Consider the following 22,387-nt stretch of genomic DNA (forward strand, 5'->3'; position numbering starts at 1 on the left):
AGGTCTTCAAAATTAAATCGTGAGAGGTTAAAACGTTGGGCATTGTTTCTGCAAGAATTCCACTTCAGAACAGTCTACATTCCAGGCAAGGAGAACATTGTTGCGAACTCACTGTCACATGCACTGGCTAGGCTTGAGAACAGCAACACAGAAGCTATCCCCGAAAAAAATTTCGTTATTCTTTACATTCAGAAAGTAGCCTTTGAAAACTTCATCACTACATCTTTAAAAAAATATTCAAATGTGTGTGAAATCTTATGGAACTTAACTGCTAAGGTCATCATTCCCTAAGCTTACACACTACTTTACCTAAATTATTCAAAGGACAAACACACTCATGCACGAGGGAGGACTCGAACCTCCACCGTGACCAGCCGCACAGTCCATGACTGCAGCGCCTGAGACCGCTCGGCTAATCCAGCGCGCCGCATCTTTAAAAGACATTGCTTATGAACATGATAAGGATCCGATTTGGAAAGACATCAAAAGTAAATGGCATGAAAGAACAAACACACAGATTTGGCATTATTATCAGGTCAGAAACAACATACTCTTCAAATGTTGCACTGTTGATGTCATGCTATGGGTTCTTTGCATTCCTGACGATTTTGTTAATAAGCTCATTTGGTACATTCATTTCAGCCACGCACATTTTGGTCCACGAAAATGTTATCATATTCTATGGATGACTTGTTATTTTAACAATATGGAAAAGAGAATTCGAAGAGTCTTGTCTATTGCAAACTTTCTAAAAAGGCTAAACCATCTACTATCTCACATCGTGCTCTGTTGTTTTCTATCATTCCTTCTAAATTAAAAGAATTTGCTGCTTTGATCTCTTGGGACAGAAGATTGAATGGATTTTCGTCTGTTTTAGTCGCTGTTGAACTTACTTCAAAATTTGTTTCTTTTACACCGTTACGTAAAGCCACTGGATGGTCTGTATCCAACACCTTCGTTATAAATTTCTTACGTGAAGTTTGGCATGTTAATAAAGTCATTTCAGATAACGGACCGCAATTCAGATCTGCTGTTTGGTCACGCATGCTTCGGAATCGTAAAATCCAGTCAGTTTTTATTTCATTGTACTCACCAAATTGTAACCCATCTGAACGGATTATGAAAGAAACCAATAAGCTTTGCAGACTTTATTGTCACAGAAAGCATCAGTATTGGGACACATATTTACAGCTTTTTCAAACCGTGCTCAATGATATGCCTCATGACTCCACTGCCTTACCACCTATTCTTGTACTGAAGAATGAAAAACTACAAAACAGAATCAGAGGGCTTGTACCTTTTCCAAATATATGTAAACTTCGACTCAAAGGCATAATTGATTTGACTATTAAAAATATAAATTCTGATGCAGACAAAAGGAGAAAACTACACAGTAACACAAACGCAAAGAAACTATATATTGGTCAGAAAGTTCTCATGAAAGCTCATTCATTGTCACATAAGAAGAAACACTTGAGTCACAAATTCCTTCTGATTTACAATGGACCTTACAGAATCCTACGTATACCACATGATAATTGCGCACTAGGAAGAGCAAAGGTTTTCACCACATTTCACATGTAAAACCGTTTACTGAAAGATAATCTGCTTTTTAACTTAGTCTTTGCCATAAAATTTTTCACTTCACGTTACTAGTATGCTTTGTCACACTTAGAAACTGTTAACATACAACGATGTTTTGAAGCCAACTATTCAGGCAAGAATCTATGGAACTTATTTAGACAGTAAACAAATTCATTTTATAGTGAACAGATGACACAGTATAATTGTGTGTACATTCTTGCTTGTTAGTTGCATGGTTACGTAACGACCTTACAGCATATATATTTGGAACATATACTGCTAATGAGATATTAATGCAACATTTTGGTTTACTTCAAAATACATTCTGGATTTACAGTACTTTCTGTGAGATTACGGATGACTTAGTTCAAATTCAAATGGCTCTGAACACTATGGGACTCAACTGCTGAGGTCGTTAGTCCCCTAGAACTTAGAACTAGTTAAACCTAACTAACCTAAGGACATCACAAACATCCATGCCCGAGGCAGAATTCGAACCTGCGACCGTAGCGGTCTTGCGGTTCCAGGCTGCAGCGCCTTTAACCGCACGGCCACTTCGGCCGGCGGATGACTTAGTATTTGGTTTATTTGACAGCTACACGATTATACCACTAAGCTACTAATGCGTGACACAATTTACATTGTTGCTTTTGGGCCATATCTGTTGTATATTTGCAAAGTTTTTCTGTATTATTCTGGAAAGTAAAACATGTTTTAGTAATAACTTTTGTGGTATAGCTACAATGCGATAGGTATTTTTCGTTACATAACAACAAGTTACAGTACAGTAGTTTCTTGGTCAGGTAATGTACGTAAGAACTACGATATCTATATGCAAAGCATTTCACTTTTGCTTATCACGAGGTAAGTACATTGACTTCTGCAGAACTATGCTTACGAAGTACGATAACTACGACATTTGACACATTTTTACCGTCAAGTGATGACATAAATTATCATACAGCAAGACGCACAGTTTAGAGCAGTTGAGTGATTAATTTTTGTACTTAAACATTTACTTTTTTAAGATATTTGAATTACAAAGATACATAGAAGGTTTTCAGTGATGCATTTCATTCCATTGCTGTAATCTGTAACATCTGAGGGTGTAATTACATTTATCCTCAGGGGGTACACGCCTACTTTGTGTACTAAGCGTGTGGCAAGCGCTATGAGCCCTAGCTAATATGGTATTTGCTTATAGAACTTTACACATCAGTATCATATTTCTCTAAGACAGAATTACACAGCTGTATGAGTGAGATAAACATTTTTTACTACATCAATGACACATATTTACGTAATTACGTAGTTAAATTAATTCACACTTATGAAATTGTATTTTTTCTGTACTTTGTGAACTGTGAGAGCTTTGAATGATGTATTTGGTATGGGATCATGATTTTTTAAGTACGTTTGAGGTAGATGACAGTACTGAAATGAGCAGAGAATATTTTTTAGCTACGACGTTTTTGAGATTTAACTGAGGTGTTATGATGTTATTATTGCGACGACAATGTGTATTACGCTGTTGAGATAAGTTGATTATCAATAAGATGATGCTATATGAGGAATGTGATTATGTGTTTATATGTATATGAATAATGAGAAGAGGTTAGGGATACTGGTTTGTGAAAATCAAGAATCATACTTTAAAAGTTACGAAATGTGTGTACATGTGTGAATGCATCACAACACTGCTATTCATGAGATTTCGCTTCTCACATTTCTACTGTAATGTCTCGACCTGTGAAATTTTATTTGTATCAAACTGTCACTGTAGCGGAAACTGATGTAAATATTTCAGTAAGGAAGGTAAGTCACCTCGACGTAATTCACTGTGGGCGCCCAGCTGTGCGACAGTCGCCCGGAAAAAAAAAGCCATTAGTGTGGGCCTTTCAGGGGCACATGTAGAGGGAAAAAAAGAGGCCCTTAACCTCGGTATTGACATTTCTTTGTAGAAAGCATCGCAAATACGACACGCTCTTAGTTGAAGACATATAATTACTCTTTGGAGCTCATAATTGTAGAAATTTACTGAAATGCTGAAATGCCATACGGCTAGTGAATGACGTTGAATGCCTTGCTTTTTATATATATATATATATATATATATATATATATATATATATATATATATATATATATATATATTTGCTAATTTTGTTTAATATCTAGAGTCTAGCTGTGCTGCAGCACTGGTTAGATAAAATTTAATACGTGTACTAATAGTAATGTTTTCTTTCCATGGATGCATTAAATAATAAGTTTATGATCTACATTCTTAAAAAAAGGGAGCACAAATAGATATTTCCCTTCACAGGAATAGCATACATAAATTTTTTCAACTATTTGGTAACTAGTTTGGCAGAGTAAGTTATTGTGATGCATTACTCTAGTTATAAGATCTGACATAGGTATTAGATATTTCCTATTTTTACTGTAACATTTTTTCTGCTTGAGCTTTATCATGTTTAGGTATGAGTTATTGCATTTGCCAGGCATAGTTCTACCGAATTTTACATTGCATTAAGTCAGCTTTACTACTGATTTATTTTTCTTGTTCCTGCACATTGGCTCACATTAGTGGTAATGTTGCATTTGCTTTGCTAATTTAGATATACTGCTCCTTGCTTTGCCAATTTCCATTTTTTTGTCATTGCTGTTTGTGTTAGTTGTTTTGTGCTGCTGAATTGCCTCATTCTCTATATCTGAGCTCAATATATTTAAGTTAGCTTAAGAGGGGATATGCTATATAAGAGAATGAGTTGTGATGAATTGGAAGATATGCATTGACAAGGTATAAGAGAAAGGTTTGGCCAAAAAAGTAGTGTACAATGAAGCATAATTATTTTGAAAGAGGATATGAACAAAAAAGTAGGATTTAGGTACAACAGGTTTAGGTGAAATTTTCTTGGAAACAAATGACGAGGTAAGATAATGGAAAGTAAATAAAGAAGTAAGAAATATGTGAACATATAAATACAGAAAGCATGTGTGGATAGGATTTTTTTGTGGGAGCAAATGTTGAAATAAGAGGAAAGATGTATGGAATGAAGTTTTGGGTTGGACTGCAGTACTAAATATTACACTGAAAACAAACCCTGTCTTTCCTTTTGTGTTATTTCGCTATGTGTTTGTGTACCCTTGTGTATTTGTGTTCTTCCTGTCCTTACATGTTTATCTGATAAGAGTTATGTTGTAGAATTTTTCTAATACTAAGCTACATTCACTATGATGAGGACTAATGTTATCCTCAAATATAATTTGCATTAACAATATGTTATTTACTTTGTAAAGATGTTTAACATTATTTAATTTGTTCTGTTTCAATGCTCATGTGTAAAGTTAAAGTTCGAAAGCTCTTCTCATTTTTTAATTTATTTATGTCAGAATTTCTGTGACACTGATGTATATATTTATTGCTATTATTTTGTAAAGCCTGTATTACTGCAAACTATATCTGTATTATTATGTTATTAATGATGTTTTCTGTACCTTTGTAATTGTATTCTCATGTCATAAAATTGTAATTGACACCAGTTCATCAAATTAAGTAACTTGTAGAGATTCATTTCAGTGCACACATTTTGTTGGTCATAGTATATGCACATTATACTGTTAGTGTTTGCACGTATGTTGATAATTCAGCAAGGGACTGGCTAACAGCACTGCTGGTTCTAAGGACATTCCAAAACGTTTTTGAGTGCACGAGTGGTGGTTTATTGACTTGCTATATTATCCGCAAACTCTTCAATTGTGATTGTGCACCTGCACAGTGGCAGCGGATGGCTACTAGCTATCTCTACAAGGACTAAAGTGTGTCCGCACCTTCGATGGCCTACCAATACCATTATCTCTACAAGGACTATAGTGGGTCTGCACTTTTGGTGGCCTACCAATACCATAATCTCTACTAGACCTACAGTGGGTCTGCTCTGTGATGACCTACTTAACCATATTCTTCAAAACTTCGACTGACTCTGATGTGGGTTTGCTCTGTTGTGGCCCATTACCTGCCTGCATGTCAAGAGTCAGCACTGTCTTTCCATTGGAAGGAAACAACACTACTTCTTCAAGACTGCACGGAAATCCACTACTTCCTTGTGCATTTTCTTTTACTGCTCGGACTTAAAAAAAAACTGTAATTACTACAGTGATGAATGATCAGGACTGTCTTTATGAGAACAATTTTTGCTTTTGACTAACAGTGTATCAATAAGTGTGTGCATTTGATATCTTTGTTATTGTAATTATGAAAATTTTTTTCAAATCAGTATTGGGCACTGCCAAAAACAATTTGTAAAGTTTTTTGTGGGGACCATGGTAGCTATGTGAGTAGGCTGTTTAAGTTTTTTGTTGGTAACGCCACGTAGCGCTCTGTATTAAAATCACTGACTGTGCTGTGTGCAGTCTGTGGCTGGTTGGCATTTTTGGAATATTCGCTATTGTAGTGTTGGGCAGTTGGATGGGAACAGCATGTAGTGTTACTCAGTTGGAGCTGAACCGCCAGCAGTGGTGGATGTGGGGAGTGAGATGACAGAGTTTTGAGAAGTTACTATAAGTGGACAACCTGGACATGTGTCCGCCAGAAAAAGGAAATTTGTAAAGATGGAGATCATGAATTCATATATATATATGATGACTTTTGAACATTATTAAGGTAAATACATTGTTTGTTCTCCGTCAAAATCTTTCATTTGCTAACTATGCCTATCAGTAGTTAGTGCCTTCAGTAGTTAGAACCTTTTATTTAGATGGCAGTATTGGCGCTCACTGTAATGCAGCCGTTCGAGTACCGAAGATTTTTGTCAGGTAAGTGATTCATGAAATATATAGGTTATTGTTAGTCAGGGACATTCTTTTGTGGGGATTATTAAAAGTCAGATTGCGTTGCGCTAAAAATATTGTGTCTCAGTTTAGTGATGATTAGAGTAAGTAAAGAGAGAAATATCTGAGTACGTTCAGTTTTGCTCAGCTGTTTGAAAATCAAATAACGTAGAAGTTTACCAGCACAGTTATTTATAATTTTTCTAAGGGGACGTTGCAATAGTTAGGAATCCTACTCATGATGAAAATATATTGGATCTAATAGCAACAAATAGACCTGACCTCACGAAAGATGTTCACATTGAAACAGGTATCAGTGACCATGACGAGGTTGTGGCAACAACAATCACCAAAATACAAAGGACGACTAAAACAAGCATAAATATATATGTGTTCTGTGAACTACATAAAAAGTCAATAAGGAACATGAAACTTTCAGTAGATGGCAGGAGCACGTAGAAGAACTGTGGCTCAAGTTCAAAAGAATGGTTTAGCATTCAATTACGTGATATGTACCTAGTAGAACAGTTAGTAATGGGAGGTGCCCTCCATGGTGGACAATCAGTGTAAAGAAACTTCTAAAGACACAGAGATTACAGCGTAGTAGGCGTAAATCAAAGTATAGGGCTATAGACAGAGAGATGCTGAATGAAACACGTTTGGCAGTCAAAAGAGTAATGCGTGATGCCTTCAATGACTACCGAAGCAGAATATTATCAAAAGATATTCTGCTAAATCTAAAAGAAAATCTGTTGATATGTAAAGGCTGTTAGTAGCACTAAAGTTAGCGTCCAGTCCCTAGTGAATGAGATAGGAATTGCAATCGAGAGTAGCAAAGCAAAAGCTGAAATGCTTAACTCTGTTTTCAAATGTTCCTTTACGAAGAAAAACCCGCGAGAACTGCCCCAATTTAATCCTTTTACAGCTGAAAAGAAGAATCAAATAAATATTAGTGTCAGAGGTGTTGAGAACCAGCTGAGCTAGTTAAAACTTAACAAAGCTCCAGAGCCCAATGGACTCCCTATCATATTATATACCGAATTTGCGGCTGAATTAGCCCTTCTTCTGACTATAATTTATCGTAGATTCTTCGAACAAAAAAAGCACAGGTCACTATAGTCTATAAGAAGGCTGGCAGATCCTAATGTTAAGTTTCTCACTGTTCCTATTGCTGCTAGTTCTCCTTACTTTTCGCTTTCATCGATTTACTCTCAATCTATATTCTATACTCATTAGACTGTCATTCCATTCAGCAGATCACGATATTCTTCCTTACTTTCTCTCAGGATAGCAATGTCACGAGCGAATCTCATCATTGGTATCCTTTCACCTTGAAAGTTAATGCCACTCCAGAACCTTTCTTTTATTTCCATCATTGTTTCTTCGATGTACAAATTGAACAGTAGGGTCTGTACTCCTGTCTTGCGCCCTTCTAAACCGAACACTTCGTTCTTGGTCTCCCTCTCTTATTATTCCCTCTTGGTTCTTGTACGTATTGTTTATTACTGCGTAAAGATTACCCTATTTTTCTCAGAATTTCGAACATCTTACACAATTTTACATTGTCGAAAGCTTTTTCCAGGACGAAAAATCCTATGAACGTGTCTTAGTCTTGTTTCCATTATCAACCGGAACGTCAGAATTGCCTTTCTCGTGCCTTTACCTATCCTAAAGCCAAACTGATCGTCATCTAACAGATTCTCACTTCTCCTTGCATTCTTCTGTATACAACTCTTGCAAGAAACTTGGATGCATGAGCTGTTAGGCTGATTGTGCGATAATTCTCGCACATGTCAGCTCTTGCTACCTTCGGAATTGCGTGCATGATTATGGTATGCCGCCAGAGTCATACATTCTGCATATCAACGCGAACAGTCATTTTGTTGCCACTTCAAAGACTGATATCTCTACTAAATCGACTCCGGTTTCTTCCTCTATCACATCAAACAAACCTTCCACCTGATAGAGGCATCCAATGTACTCTTTCCACTTATTCGCTCTCTTTTCTGCATTCAGAAATGGAATTTCTGTTGCACTCTTAATATTACCACACTTGCTTTTAATTTCAGCGAAGGTTGTTTTGACTTTTCTATATATTAAGTCAGTCCTTTCAACAATCATTTCTTTTTCGATTTCTTCACATTTTTCACACAGCCCTTTCGTCTTAGCTTCCCTGTACTTCCCATTCATTTCATTCTTCAGCGGCTTGTATTTCTGTATTCCTGAATTTCTCTGAACATTTTTGTACTTCCGTCTTTCATCGCATCGACTGAAGTATTTCTTCTGTTACCCACGGTTTCTTCGCAGTTTCCTTCTTTGTACCTATGTTTCTCTGTGCAACTTCTGTGATTGCTCTGTTTAGAGACGTCCATTTCTGTTTAACTGTATTGCTTACTGAGGTATTCCTTATTGCTGTATCTACAGCCGTAGAGAACTTCAAGCGTGTCTCGCCATTCCTTAGTACTTCCGTATCCCACTTCTTTGCGTATTGATTCTTACTCACTAATCTCTTAAACTTCAGTCTACTCTTCATCATTACTAAATTGTGATCTGAGTCAATATGTGCTCCTGGATACGCCTTACTATCCAGTATCAGATTTCGGAATCTCTCCCTGACCATGATGTAATCTAACTGAAATCTTCCCGTATCACCCGGCCTTTTCCAAGTATACCTCCTCATCTTGCTATTTTTGAACAGAGTATTCGCCATTACTAGCTGAAATTTACAACAGAACTCAGTAAGTCTTTCTCCTATCTCGTTTCTAGTCCCAAGCCCATATTCATCTGTGGCTTTTTCTTCTAGTCCTTCCCCTACAACTGTATTCCAGTCTCCCATGACTATTAGATTTTCATCTCCCTTTATGTACTGTATTAGCCTTTTAGTGTCTTCATATACTTTTTCTATCTTTTCATATTCAACCTGCGACGTCGGCATGTATACCTGAACTATCACTGTCGGTGTTGGTTCACTTGCACTGAACTCTTCACAGTAACACAACTTCTGCCCTACCTTCCTATTCAGAACGAATCGTGCTCTCGTTATACCATTTTCTGCTGCTGTTGATATTACCCATATTCATCTAACCAAAAATAATTGCCTTCTTTCTAAATCACTTCACTGACCCCTACTACATACAGATTGAGCCTTTGCACTCTCCTTTTCAGAATTTCTAGCTTCCCTACCAAGTTCAAGTTTTTGACATTCCGTGTCTCGACTCGCGGAACGTTGTCCTTTCGTTGGTCATTCAGTTTTTTTGTCATGGTCATCTCCCACTTGGCAGACTCCTCCCGGAGATCCGAAGGGGGACTATTCTGGAATCTTTTGCCAATGGAGAGATCATGACACGCTCTCACATAGCGTTATGTGTATTTAATGCAGTGGTTTCCATCACCTTCTGCATCCACATGCCGTTGATCATTTTTGATTCTTCTGCCTTTAGGAGCAGTTTCCCACCTCAAGGACAGTTGTCTTGTGACAGCCAGAGCGAGAGCACCAGCAGCAGCGAGTACGGTTTGTATAAAGCGTTTATTTTGCATTTTGTTTACGACCTTCCACTAAGGAAAGGATTCTATTTGTGTTTATCTGCTCTGCATAGTAACTAACAGTTCTTGATAAAACTTTACGTAGTTTTCGTGTTAGATTTCTTAGTGTTTTCTTGATCGTTTAGAACAGAAAGCGCCCTAAAACCGTCTTTTGTTTGTTTCGCGGCCGTTAGCCACTAGTCACTTGAATCAGCAGTTGTCTTGTGACAGCCAGAGAGAGAGCACCAGCAGCAGCGAGTACTGTTTGTATAAAGCGTTTTTGTACTTATTTGCTGCGCTTAGCTTTTAAATAGTTGTTCTGGGAAAACCTAGCGTAGTTTTCGCGTCTCGTATTTCAGTGAGTGTTTCTTGATTATCAGAGTAGCTCATCAGAAGATTATCTTGGGAATTTGTCACCGTATAGAGTAGGGTAAACATAGTCATGTGTAGGGACTGTGGTTGTTGTGAGCGGACGCAAGGAGAATTGGCCACTCTTCGGGGGCAGGTGGAGGCTTTGTCTGTTAGGCTCATCGAGCTCGAGACGCAGGCGTCGCCTCGTAGTGGCGTTGGGGCAACTGTGGTGAGACCTATGCCTACTTCGGTGGCCTTGGAATCACATGGAACCCCTGATGTCGCTGCGTCTTCCGGCAGTGAGCATCTTACCGGTCAGCCATCACTCCAGGGTGAATGGCGGACAGTGGTGGGCTCGCGCGTGCTGGCCGAAAGGCGAAGGTGGGATCTGGCCGCGTGGCAGCTGCCTTACCCCTTTCCAACAGGTACGGGGTGCTTCCTAGTGGTGATGACATCGTTTCCGAGCCACCACAGGATGCCTCGCCTGTTGGGCCAGTGGCCGATTCTCCGGCAACGTCCCGACAGTCACAGAGGGCGGGCCTATTAGTTATAGGGAGCTCCAACGTTAGGCGGGTTATGGAGCCCCTCAGGAAAATAGCGGGTAGGTCGGGGAAGAATGCCAGTGTGCACTCGGTGTGCTTGCCGGGGGGTCTCGTCCGTAATGTGGAGGAGGCCCTTCCGGCAGCTATTGAACGCACTGGGTGTGACCGGCTGCTGATAGTAGCACATGTCGGAACGAATGACGCCTGCCGCTTGGGTTCTGAGGCCATCCTTGGTTCCTTCCGGCGGCTGGCTGATTTGGTGAAGACAACCAGCATCGCACGCGGAGTGCAAGCTGAGCTTAATATCTGCAGCATAGTGCCCAGAGTCGATCGCGGTCCTCTGGTTTGGAGCCGTGTGGAGGGTCTAAACCAGAGGCTCAGACGACTCTGCGACTATAATGGTTGCAAATTCATCGACCTCCGTTATTGGGTGGAGAACTGTAGGGCCCCCCTAGACAGGTCAGGCGTGCACTACACACCGGAAGCAGCTACTAGGGTAGCAGAGTACGTGTGGCGTGCACACGGGGGTTTTTTAGGTTAGAGGGACCCCCCCTTGGGCGAAACGATAAAATACCTGACGGCTTACCAGAGAGGACATTATCATCGTTGATAAAGAACGTCCGTCCTCAGAGACCAAAAACAGGAAAAGTTAACGTAATATTGGTAAACTGCAGGAGTATCCAGGACAAGGTTCCTGAATTAGTAGCTCTTATTGAAGGAAATAGTGCGCATATAGTATTAGGAACGGAAAGTTGGTTAAAACCGGAAGTGAACAGTAACGAAATCCTAGACACAGAATGGAATATATACCGCAAGGATAGGATAAACGCCAATGGTGGAGGAGTATTTATAGCAGTAAAGAATTCAATAATATCCAGTGAAGTTATTAGCGAATGCGATTGTGAAATAATCTGGGTTAAGTTAAGTATCAAAGGTGGGTCAGATATGATAGTCGGATGCTTCTATAGACCACCTGCATCAGCAACCGTAGTAGTTGAGCGCCTCAGAGAGAACCTGCAGAACGTCGTGAAGAAGTTTCGTGATCATACTATTGTAATAGGGGGAGACTTCAATCTACCAGGTATAGAATGGGATAGTCACACAATCAGAACTGGAGCCAGGGACAGAGACTCTTGTGACATTATCCTGACTGCCTTGTCCGAGAATTACTTCGAGCAGATAGTTAGAGAACCAACTCGTGAAGCTAACGTTTTAGACCTCATAGCAACAAATAGACCGGAACTTTTCGACTCCGTGAATGTAGAAGAGGGTATCAGTGATCATAAGTCAGTGGTTGCATCAATGACTACAAGTGTAATAAGAAATGCCAAGAAAGGAAGGAAAATATATTTGCTTAACAAGAGTGATAGAGCACAAATCGCAGAATATCTGAGTGACCACCACCAAACGTTCATTTCTGAGGAAGAGGATGTGGAACAAAAATGGAAAAAATTCAGAAACATCGTCCAGTACGCCTTAGATAAGTTCGTACCGACTAAGGTCCAAAGCGAGGGGAAAGATCCACCGTGGTATAACAATCATGTACGAAAGGTACTACGGAAACAAAGAAAGCTTCTTCATAGGTTTAAGAGTAGTCGAATCATAGCTGATAAGGAAAAGCTGAACGAAGCGAAAAAGAGCGTAAAGAGAGCAATGAGAGAAGCATTCAACGAATTCGAACATAAAACATTGGCAAACAATCTAAACAAGAACCCTAAAAAGTTTTGGTCATATGTAAAATCGGTAAGCGGATCTAAATCCCCTATTCAGTCACTCGTTGACCACGATGGCACCGAAACAGAGGACGACCGAAGAAAGGCAGAAATACTGAATTCAGTGTTCCGAAACTGTTTCACTGCGGAAAATCGTAACACGGTCCCTGACTTCAGCCGTCGCACGGACGCCAAAACGGAAAATATTGAAATAAACGATATCGGAATTGAAAAACAACTGCTATCACTTAGTAGCGGAAAAGCATCCGGACCAGACGAGATACCCTTAAGATTCTACAGTGATTATGCTAAAGAACTTGCCCCCTTTCTATCAGCAATTTATCGTAGATCGCTGGAAGAACGTAAAGTCCCTAGCGACTGGAAGAAAGCGCAGGTCGTTCCCATTTTCAAGAAGGGTCATAAATCAGATGCGAATAATTATAGGCCTATTTCGCTTACGTCAATCTGTTGTAGAATAATGGAACATGTTTTGTGTTCTCGTATTATGACGTTCTTAGATAATACAAATCTCCTTCATCATAACCAACATGGATTCCGCAAACAGAGATCATGTGAAACTCAGCTCGCCCTATTTGCCCAAGAAATTCACAGTGCCGTAGACACTGGCGAGCAGATTGAAGCCGTATTCCTGGACTTCAGGAAGGCATTTGATACGGTTCCGCACTTACGTTTAGTGAAAAAAATACGAGCTTACGGAATATCGGACCAGGTTTGTGATTGGATTCAGGATTTCCTAGAAGAAAGAACACAACATGTCATTCTTAACGGTTCAAAATCTGCAGATGTAGAGGTAATTTCGGGAGTACCGCAGGGAAGCGTGATAGGACCTTTATTGTTTACAATATGCATAAATGACTTAGTTGACAACATCGGTAGCTCCGTGAGGCTATTTGCGGATGACACGGTTGTCTACAAGAAAGTAGCAACATCAGAAGACTCGTACGTACTCCAGGAGGACCTGCAGAGGATTAATGCATGGTGCGACAGCTGGCAGCTTTCCCTAAACGTAGATAAATGTAAGATAATGCGCATACATAGGGGCAGAAATCCATTCCAGTACGATTATGCCATAGGTGGTAAATCATTGGAAGCGGTAACGACCGTAAAATACTTAGGAGTTACTATCCGGAGCGATCTGAAGTGGAATGATCACATAAAACAAATAGTGGGAAAAGCAGGCGCCAGGTTGAGATTCATAGGAAGAATTCTAAGAAAATGTGACTCATCGACAAAAGAAGTAGCTTACAAAACGCTTGTTCGTCCGATTCTTGAGTATTGCTCATCAGTATGGGACCCTTACCAGGTTGGATTAATAGAAGAGATAGACATGATCCAGCGAAAAGCAGCGCGATTCGTCATGGGGACATTTAGTCAGCGCGAGAGCGTTACGGAGATGCTGAACAAGCTCCAGTGGCGGACACTTCAAGAAAGGCGTTACGCAATACGGAGAGGTTTATTATCGAAATTACGAGAGAGCACATTCCGGGAAGAGATGGGCAACATATTACTACCGCCCACATATATCTCGCGTAATGATCACAACGAAAAGATCCGAGAAATTAGAGCAAATACGGAGACTTACAAGCAGTCGTTCTTCCCACGCACAATTCGTGAATGGAACAGGGAAGGGGGGATCAGATAGTGGTACAATAAGTACCCTCCGCCACACACCGTAAGGTGGCTCGCGGAGTATAGATGTAGATGTAGATGCCATCAACCCCTGTCCGCCTGTCCGCTTTCTTTGACAAGGCCGTTGATAGAGGGTGACTTCGTATGCCGAAATTCTGCGGCCACCAGTGCTGGTTAGTAATCAAAATTTAAGCGGTGACTGGTTTCTTACACAGAACCGCGGACTATGAAATTATCAAGTAGCTAAGAAATTTATTAAACAAAACTATAGTTATTTGATTATTACAACTGTTATTGATTATTGTTAATTTATTTATTGGTGTGAATCATGGTGTGAATGGAAAGCAAGATATTGTTATATCTGTTAGTGGAGTACATTCTAGCGTGGGAAGTGGGTACACAGAGGGAGAATCATACTCAGGGGTTATTGTAAATTGCAACTAGCCAGTTTATTGGACTGGTGAAACAAGATACATTTTATAATAATTTTAGTATCTGAAGCTATCTGGATATTTGTGAATTTTATAAACTAGTTCTTTTGATAAACTCTTCATAAAAGGTATTAAGTTATGATTGGTCAGATGTAAAAGAAGTGGTATTTCGCGGTTGAATAGTAATATTGGATCGGTTACGATGTATATAAGCCAAGCAGAGGATAGAGCATGCGCGCGTGTTTTGTGCGCTAAGAGAATTGCTTTGTGAAGCCTAAGTGGAATTTGGATCTTAGCCGTGATCATGTTTGGACGTTGATATAAGAAGCCCTGAATAAATGTGAAAACTTTAATGGATAATGGTGAAAACTTGACAGCGACGTGCCGCAAAGTGGACGTAAACATGTGAAAAAACGAACACGTTAAATTCCGATTTTAATATGTAACCTGCGACTTTTGAATAACGAAAATCTACATGCCGTGTTATACGAAGCGCGATCGCAATCTGAACATTCATGGTGGTCAAATTGAATAATAGCTGAGCGAGCATTCTATCACAGTCAGTTCGTTTGTTAATCCTTTTGGCAATGGGTTTGCTTAGTTACCGTGAACTTCCTACTGCAAATGAGTGTGACAGCGTGTGAATGAAAATGTCACTATGGTTAACATGGACTTAGCGTTGTTTTGTATCAAACAAGTGACAATATATCACCGTTTTCAGTCGCAAACTACCTTTGAATTAATCTCTCAATCAACCTAATACTGAAAAACATTTGTTGCACCAGCTGGATTCGTATAATGCTACTGGCTCTACTACAGCTTTTCCAGTAGGATAACATCGTTCGTTTTAACAGGGACGACGTGTGGACCGGACTGCAGAAGAAGAAATTCACTACCAGGTGAGTGAACACTTCCTGTAGGACGAGATCAAGTAACCGCGCCGTTGCAGTATCCAGTGATTTTTCTTTGTTTCCTTGATAGGGCTTCTCCTACATCTACATCCATACTCCGCAACCCACCTGACGGTGTGTGGCGGAGGGTACCCTGAGTACCTCTTTCGGTTCTCCCTTCTATTCCAGTCTCGTTATTGTTCGTGGAAAGGAGGATTGTCGGTATGCTTCTGTGTGGGCTCTAATCTCTCTGATTTTATCCTCATGGTCTCTTCGCGAGATATTCTTAGGAGGGAGCAATATACTGCTTGACTCCTCGGTGAAGGTATGTTCTCGAAAGTTTAACCAAAGCCCGTACCGAGCTACTGAGCGTTTCTCCTGCAGAGTCTTCCACTGGAGTTTATCTATCATCTCCGAAACGCTTTCGCGATTACTAAATGATCCTGTAACCGAAGCGCGCTGCTCTCCGTTGGCCTTCTCTATCTCTTCTATCAACCCTATCTAGTACGGATCCCACACCGGTGAGCAGTATTCAAGCAGTGGGCGAACAAGCGTACTGCAACGTACTTCCTTTGTTTTCGGATTGGATTTCCTTAGGATTCTTCCAATGAATCTCAGTCTGGCATCTGCTTTACCGACGATCAACTTTATTTGATCATTCCATTTTAAATCACTCCTAATGCGTACTCCCAGATAATTTATGGAATTAACTGCTTCCAGTTGCTGACCTGCTATTTTGTAGCTAAATGATAAGGGATCTATCTTTCTATGTATTCGCAGCACATTACACTTGTCTACATTGAGATTGAATTGCCATTCCCTGCACCATTCGTCAATTCGCTGCAGATCCTCCTGCATTTCAGTACAATCCTCCATCGCTACAACCCCTCGACACACCACAGCATCATCCGCAAAAAGCCTCAGTGAACTTCCGATGTCATCCACCAGGTCATTTATGTATATTGTGAATAGCAACGGTCCTATGACACTCCCCTGCTGCACACCTGAAATCACTCTTACTTCGGAAGACTTCTCTCCATTGAGAATGACATGCTGCGTTCTGTTATCTAGGAACTCCTCAATCGAATCACACAATTGGTCTGGTAGTCCATTTGCTCTTACTTTGTTCATTAAACGACTGTGGGGAACTGTATCGAACGCCTTGCGGAAGTCAAGAAACACGGCATCTACCTGGGAACCCGTGTCTATGGCCCTCTGAGTCTCGTGGACGAATAGCGCGATCTGGGTTTCACACGACCGTCTTCTTCGAAACCCATGCTGATTCCTACAGAGTAGATTTCTAGTCTCCAGAACAGTCATTATACTCGAACATAATACGTGTTCCAAAATTCTACAACTGATCGACGTTAGAGATATAGGTCTATAGCTCTGCACATCTGTTCGACGTCCCTTCTTGAAAACGGGGATGACCTGTGCCCTTTTCCAATCTTTCGGAACGCTACGCTCTTCTAGAGACCTACGGTACACCGCTGCAAGAAGGGGGGCAATTTGCTTCGCGTACTCTGTATAAAATCGAACTGGTATCCCATCAGGTCCAGCGGCCTTTCCTCTTTTGAGGAATTTTAATTGTTTCTCTATCCCTCTGTCGTCTATTTCGATATCTACATTTTGTCATCTGTGCGACAATCTAGAGAAGGAACTACAGTGCAGTCTTCCTCTGTGAAACTGCTTTGGAAAAATACATTTAGTATTTCGGCCTTTAGTCTGTCATCCTCTGTTTCAGTACCATTTTGGTCACAGAGTGTCTGGACATTTTGTTTTGATCCACCTACCGCTTTGACATAAGACCAAAATTTCTTAGGATTTTCTGCCATGTCAGTACATAGAACTTTACTTTCAAATTCATTGAACGCCTCTCCGCATAGCTCTCCTCACACTACATTTCGCTTCGCGTAATTTTTGTTTGTCTGCAAGGCTTTGGCTATGTTTATGTTTGCTGTGAAGTTCCCTTTGCTTCCGCAGCAGTTTTCTAACTCGGTTGTTGTACCACGGTGGCTCTTTTCCATCTCTTACGATCTTGCTTGGCACATACTCATCTAACGCATATTGTACGATGGTTTTGAACTTTGTCCACTGATCCTCAACACTATCTGTACTTGAGACAAAACTTTTGTGTTGAGCCGTCAGGTACTCTGTAATCTGCTTTTTGTCACTTTTGCTAAACAGAAAAATCTTCCTACCTTTTTTAATATTTCTATTTACGGCTGAAATCATCGATGCCGTAACCGCTTTGTGATCACTGATTCCCTGTTCTGTGTTAACTGTTTCAAATAGTTCGGGTATGTTTGTCACCAGAAGGTCTAATATGTTATCGCCACTAGTCGGTTCTCTGTTTAACTGCTCAAGGTAGTTTTCAGATAAAGCACTTAAAACAATTTCACTGGATTCTTTGTCCCTGCCACCTGTTATGAACGTTTGAGTCTCCCAGTCTATATCCGGCAAATTAAAATCTCCTCCAAGAACTACAACATGGTGGGGAAATCTACTCGAAATATTTTCAAAATTATGTAGATGTAGATGTAGATAGATAGGACTTCTCCTGAGCAGTCCACATGTAGACTTCTTTGTTGATCCATTATGGACTGTGTGACAACGGCCGGTGTGTATTTCTTGATACAATAATTTACCAAGAGCCGTATAGATTGTATAAATGTATTTTATGAACTTCTTATATACTACCAGTTTCGGCGTTACATTGATGCTATCTTCAGGCTCCACATGTCATACTCGTAAAATCGCTGTACAGGGAAGGAGCCATATAACTGGATCCGTGAATGAAATCGCTATGCATCAGGCCACGAAGAGTTGACGCATAGCGATTTGATTCACGGATCCAGTTATATGGCTCCTTCCCTGTACAGCGATTTTACGACTACGATGCGTGGGGCCTGATGATGGCATCAATGTGACGCCGAAACTGGTAGTATATAAGAAGTTCATAAAATAAATTTCTACAATACATACGGCTGTTGGTAAATTATTGTATCAAGAAATACATGTAGACTTCTTCAACTATGGTTTCTTCTTAATCATCCGCGGTTGGGAAGAACGTGCAGCACTGTAAGATGAATGTGTAGAGACGGTCGAACATCATCAAGAAGTTTGATGGTCACAAGTTGATATTTTGCGAGGTGAATTAAAACTTTATGACTTTTTCTGGCAACAAGTTGGTGGCCCCATGATATACACACCAAACGGCAATAGAAGAACCTTTATGCAGGGCACTCACCGGTATGACGAGGCCTATGCCCAGACTGGCCACGACGACGGCGGTCATGAGCTCTCCGAAGGTGGTGGCGAAGCGCTCCCAGATGGCGGCGGCCAGGAAGGGCACGGCGGACGCGAGCAGCAGCCAGCGGCGGCCCACCGTGTTGACGAGCACCGCGGCCGCCACCACCGTCGGCACCAACGCCAGCGAGCCGACGGAGCCCAGCCACGACGCCTCGTCCTCCGTCAGCACGATATGCGACGAGTTCTGTTGCAGCCGCGGCAGCATCGGCGCGTTCCAGCCCATGAACAGCCCCGCCGACAGGTACGCCAGCGATGCTGCACGGGCACACCGCGTCACAGACTTCAAGTCATCTCTCTGAGTTTAAAGCCAGTGTTGCAGTGTTGCGCGGCAGATAAATAATTGGGCACAGCTGAGTAAAAATTAAGACATGGGCCTCGGATAACGCAAGGAGCCACATAAACGTGTCAGAGGCGACCAAAAGTTATTGAATCGGGGTCTGTTGCTGCTATAACAAGAACTGTAGTATGACGCCAGGCAGTTACTACATTGCAGGTCACAGGAACTCGAGCCATTGCAACGTCTGTCGCCTGGTTACTTCACATCTGAGTCAAAGACTTGTTGTGGCTTGAATGATAAAAACAGATGCTGTAGCGAAACAAGCACAGGACAGGACCATATAAATACTAGTCCTTTATAGTCAAAGGTATCGCATTCTGATGGACACCAAACCCAAGCAAAGACCTATGTCCGTCTACAAGTCCAGAAATCTACGAGTTCATGAGTCTGCAACTCTAGGAGTCTACATGGCTGAACCAGTCACTCTCTATGGACTCTGCCTCTGCTGGCTGAAGCGCTGATGCTCATGCCAAGTCGGATACTGTCGACGTAGTACCCTTTACACAGTGGTCATTTGCGGGCCTACTTCAGTTACTGCCAACCTTCAACCCTGGAAATCTCTGGCGGTCAGCCACTCATCCGCCATTGTTTGGGCAGGAAAACTCCTGGCTGCCTCGCTTCTAAAAAAAAAATGGTTCAAATGGCTCTGAGCACTATGTGACTTAACATCTATGGTCATCAGTCCCCTAGAACTACTTAAACCTAACTAACCTAAGGGCAGCACACAACACCCAGCCATCACGAGACAGAGAAAATCCCTGACCCCGCCGTGAATCGAACCCGAGAACCCGGGCGTGGGAAGCGAGAACGCTACCGCACGACCACGAGATGCGGGCGGCCTCGCTTCTAGTTGACGTCACTGTGGTGTGCTGCTACTTATACACTGGGTCCACATCATGATCTCGCACTCCTCGTCCGAGGATACTTGGGCACCTCGAAGCAGTGCGGCTGCCGCAGTGGGATGACACCTGGTCTGAGCCTTACTGTTGGTGTCATCTCTTCCACCCCAGAACGGCATCACCAAGTCACGTGATGACCTGCTCCGTCTCTGACAACTGTATACAGCTTACATCCCTCGGCCACTGGCTTCTTTGGACATCGGCACAACTATCGTAGTTCTGAATAATAAATGTGTGTTCATGATCGCTATGTCATTGATGATACGTAGGGCGTCTAACAGGTTTTCACTTACTGCCTCACTGCTATCTGGTCTAGGTCGTGGAGTATTGGCATCTCAGCCTCCAACTAGCCGTTCCACCACTGACCATAGTGGACCACCACCCAAGCAGATATAACTCTCAGCGAGTAACGGCACTACTCAGTGAGATGGCCCAGTTGTTTGTTGTCTTGTCAGAAGACTGGTTTCATGCAGTTCTCGAAGCCTCTGCATCTTAAGAAAGAATTTTTCACTCTGGAGCAGAGTGTGAGCGGATTTCAAACTTCCTAGCAGATCAAATCCGTGTGCTAACTCTGAACTCGAGACTAGGACTTTCGCCTTTCATGGACAGTTGCTGTGTTGACTGAGATATTCAAGCTCGACTCTCACAATGCGATGAGGTATTGGCGGGAGTAGAACTGTGAGGGCTGCTCGTGGGCCGTGCTTCGATAGCTCAGTCCTTAGGCCACATTTCCAAAGGCGCAAACATCGCAGGTACAAGTCCTGCTCAGGCACATATTTTGAATCTGCCAGGAAGCTTCTCTACATCACTTTCATCCACTTACAACTGTTTATACTACTCAAACATCAGCCTCCCTCTGTATCCCCATCCTCCCTCTGCCCCTCCCAGAAAACTTCCCTTCATTTCCACACAGATGATTCCATGCAATGTGTCCTCACAACCGTGTAGTGGGATTCTTTCTTAAAAACGAGACGTAAATTTGTTTAAATGTCATTCAAAATTCACCTCCAATACAGAGGGCAACTGTTCCAGCTAAGAGTATGTTCGTTTTGTCATTTTTTTCCGGTGAAACAGCACACTAAGGGGCGTAAAACGTAAAAAATTGAGGAAAATTTAAGTTACCAATATAAAAATCATAACTGCCGTCCTAGATTTTAGCATCTGACTCGAATAAAAAGTTCTGCAGATATCGGTGCCTCTCATAAAACTATTGAACACAAAATGTACAAAAATTAAACGAGTTCTTAGCAGTGAACACGAAATAAAATTCTTCAAAAATTATAAATTAAACCATTTTGATTCGATTAGTCGCTCATCTCCCATCACTCAGCAGCATTTCGATATTCATTGTTTATCTTCATATTTCAAATCAATATTTTAGATGGAAGTAAAACAAATTATGTAATAGAATCCTTACAACCGATTCTCTCTTTTAGTCACGTTGTGTCACAGATTTCTTTCCTCCCCAATTCCGCTCACTATCTATTCGTTTGTTATCTGATCCACTCAACTAATATTCATTGTTTTTCTACAGCATACAGATATAAACACAATACACAGAAAGATAAGACTCACAATGGAAAAAGAACAGAACAACCAAATAAACTTTTTAGATACAACCATTAAAAAACAAAACAATCAGCATAGCTTTGAAATCTACCATGAACCTACAACTGACACAATCCTCCATCAGACTCCTAATCACCCACACTCATAGAAACAATCAGCACTCAATTACATGCTTTGTGGACTCAACACAGTACCACTCAGCCCAAAAAATTACCAGAAAGAACGAGACATCATCACACAAATAGCAACAAACAATGGGTACAATAGGGAACTAGTCACAAAATTAAACAAAAAATTAAGAAAACAAACACAGTCAGTGAACACAGTACATAAACACCCACAAACAACAGTAGAACAAAACACTAGACAAACAGGCACAAACAGTGACAGAGCAATAATCACACAAAAGGATACGGAAAACGAGAAACAAGATTCAAGCTGGTACACAATGACATACAAGCACAAACTCGCACATTAAATAACAAACATTTTCAAAAGACAAGGGATAAACATGGCATTCAAAACAGACAATTCAATCCAAAGGCACATTCCAAAAATAACAAAAAACATAGCTATCTACCAAAAAGAAGGAGTATACCAACTACAGTGCAACACATGTGATGGAAGGTATATAGGACAAACCAGCAGAACATCTGACACCCCGTACAAAGAACATATCAGAGCATGGAAATATGGAACGAGCCACTCAACTTTTGCAGAACATTTGAGAGAAAATAAACACAAACCTACTACAAGAG

General features: G+C 41.1%; 1 protein-coding gene across 1 annotated transcript in view; it reads right to left on the reverse strand.

Moving 5' to 3' along the window:
- The window catches only part of LOC124795838 (facilitated trehalose transporter Tret1-like), an 82,672-nt gene extending 62,515 nt beyond the window's left edge, over window positions 1-20,157 (reverse strand). The window contains exons 1-2 of the mRNA XM_047259920.1: window positions 20,070-20,157; window positions 18,763-19,079 (exon numbers count right to left, since the gene is read on the reverse strand). Of these exons, the coding sequence (XP_047115876.1) occupies window positions 18,763-19,079; window positions 20,070-20,157 (405 nt within the window). The remainder of the gene's footprint in view (window positions 1-18,762; window positions 19,080-20,069) is intronic.
- Between the last annotated feature and the right edge of the window lie 2,230 nt (window positions 20,158-22,387).

The sequence above is a fragment of the Schistocerca piceifrons genome, chromosome 4 (genome assembly GCF_021461385.2).
Source record: "Schistocerca piceifrons isolate TAMUIC-IGC-003096 chromosome 4, iqSchPice1.1, whole genome shotgun sequence".
Lineage (NCBI taxonomy): Eukaryota > Metazoa > Arthropoda > Insecta > Orthoptera > Acrididae > Schistocerca > Schistocerca piceifrons.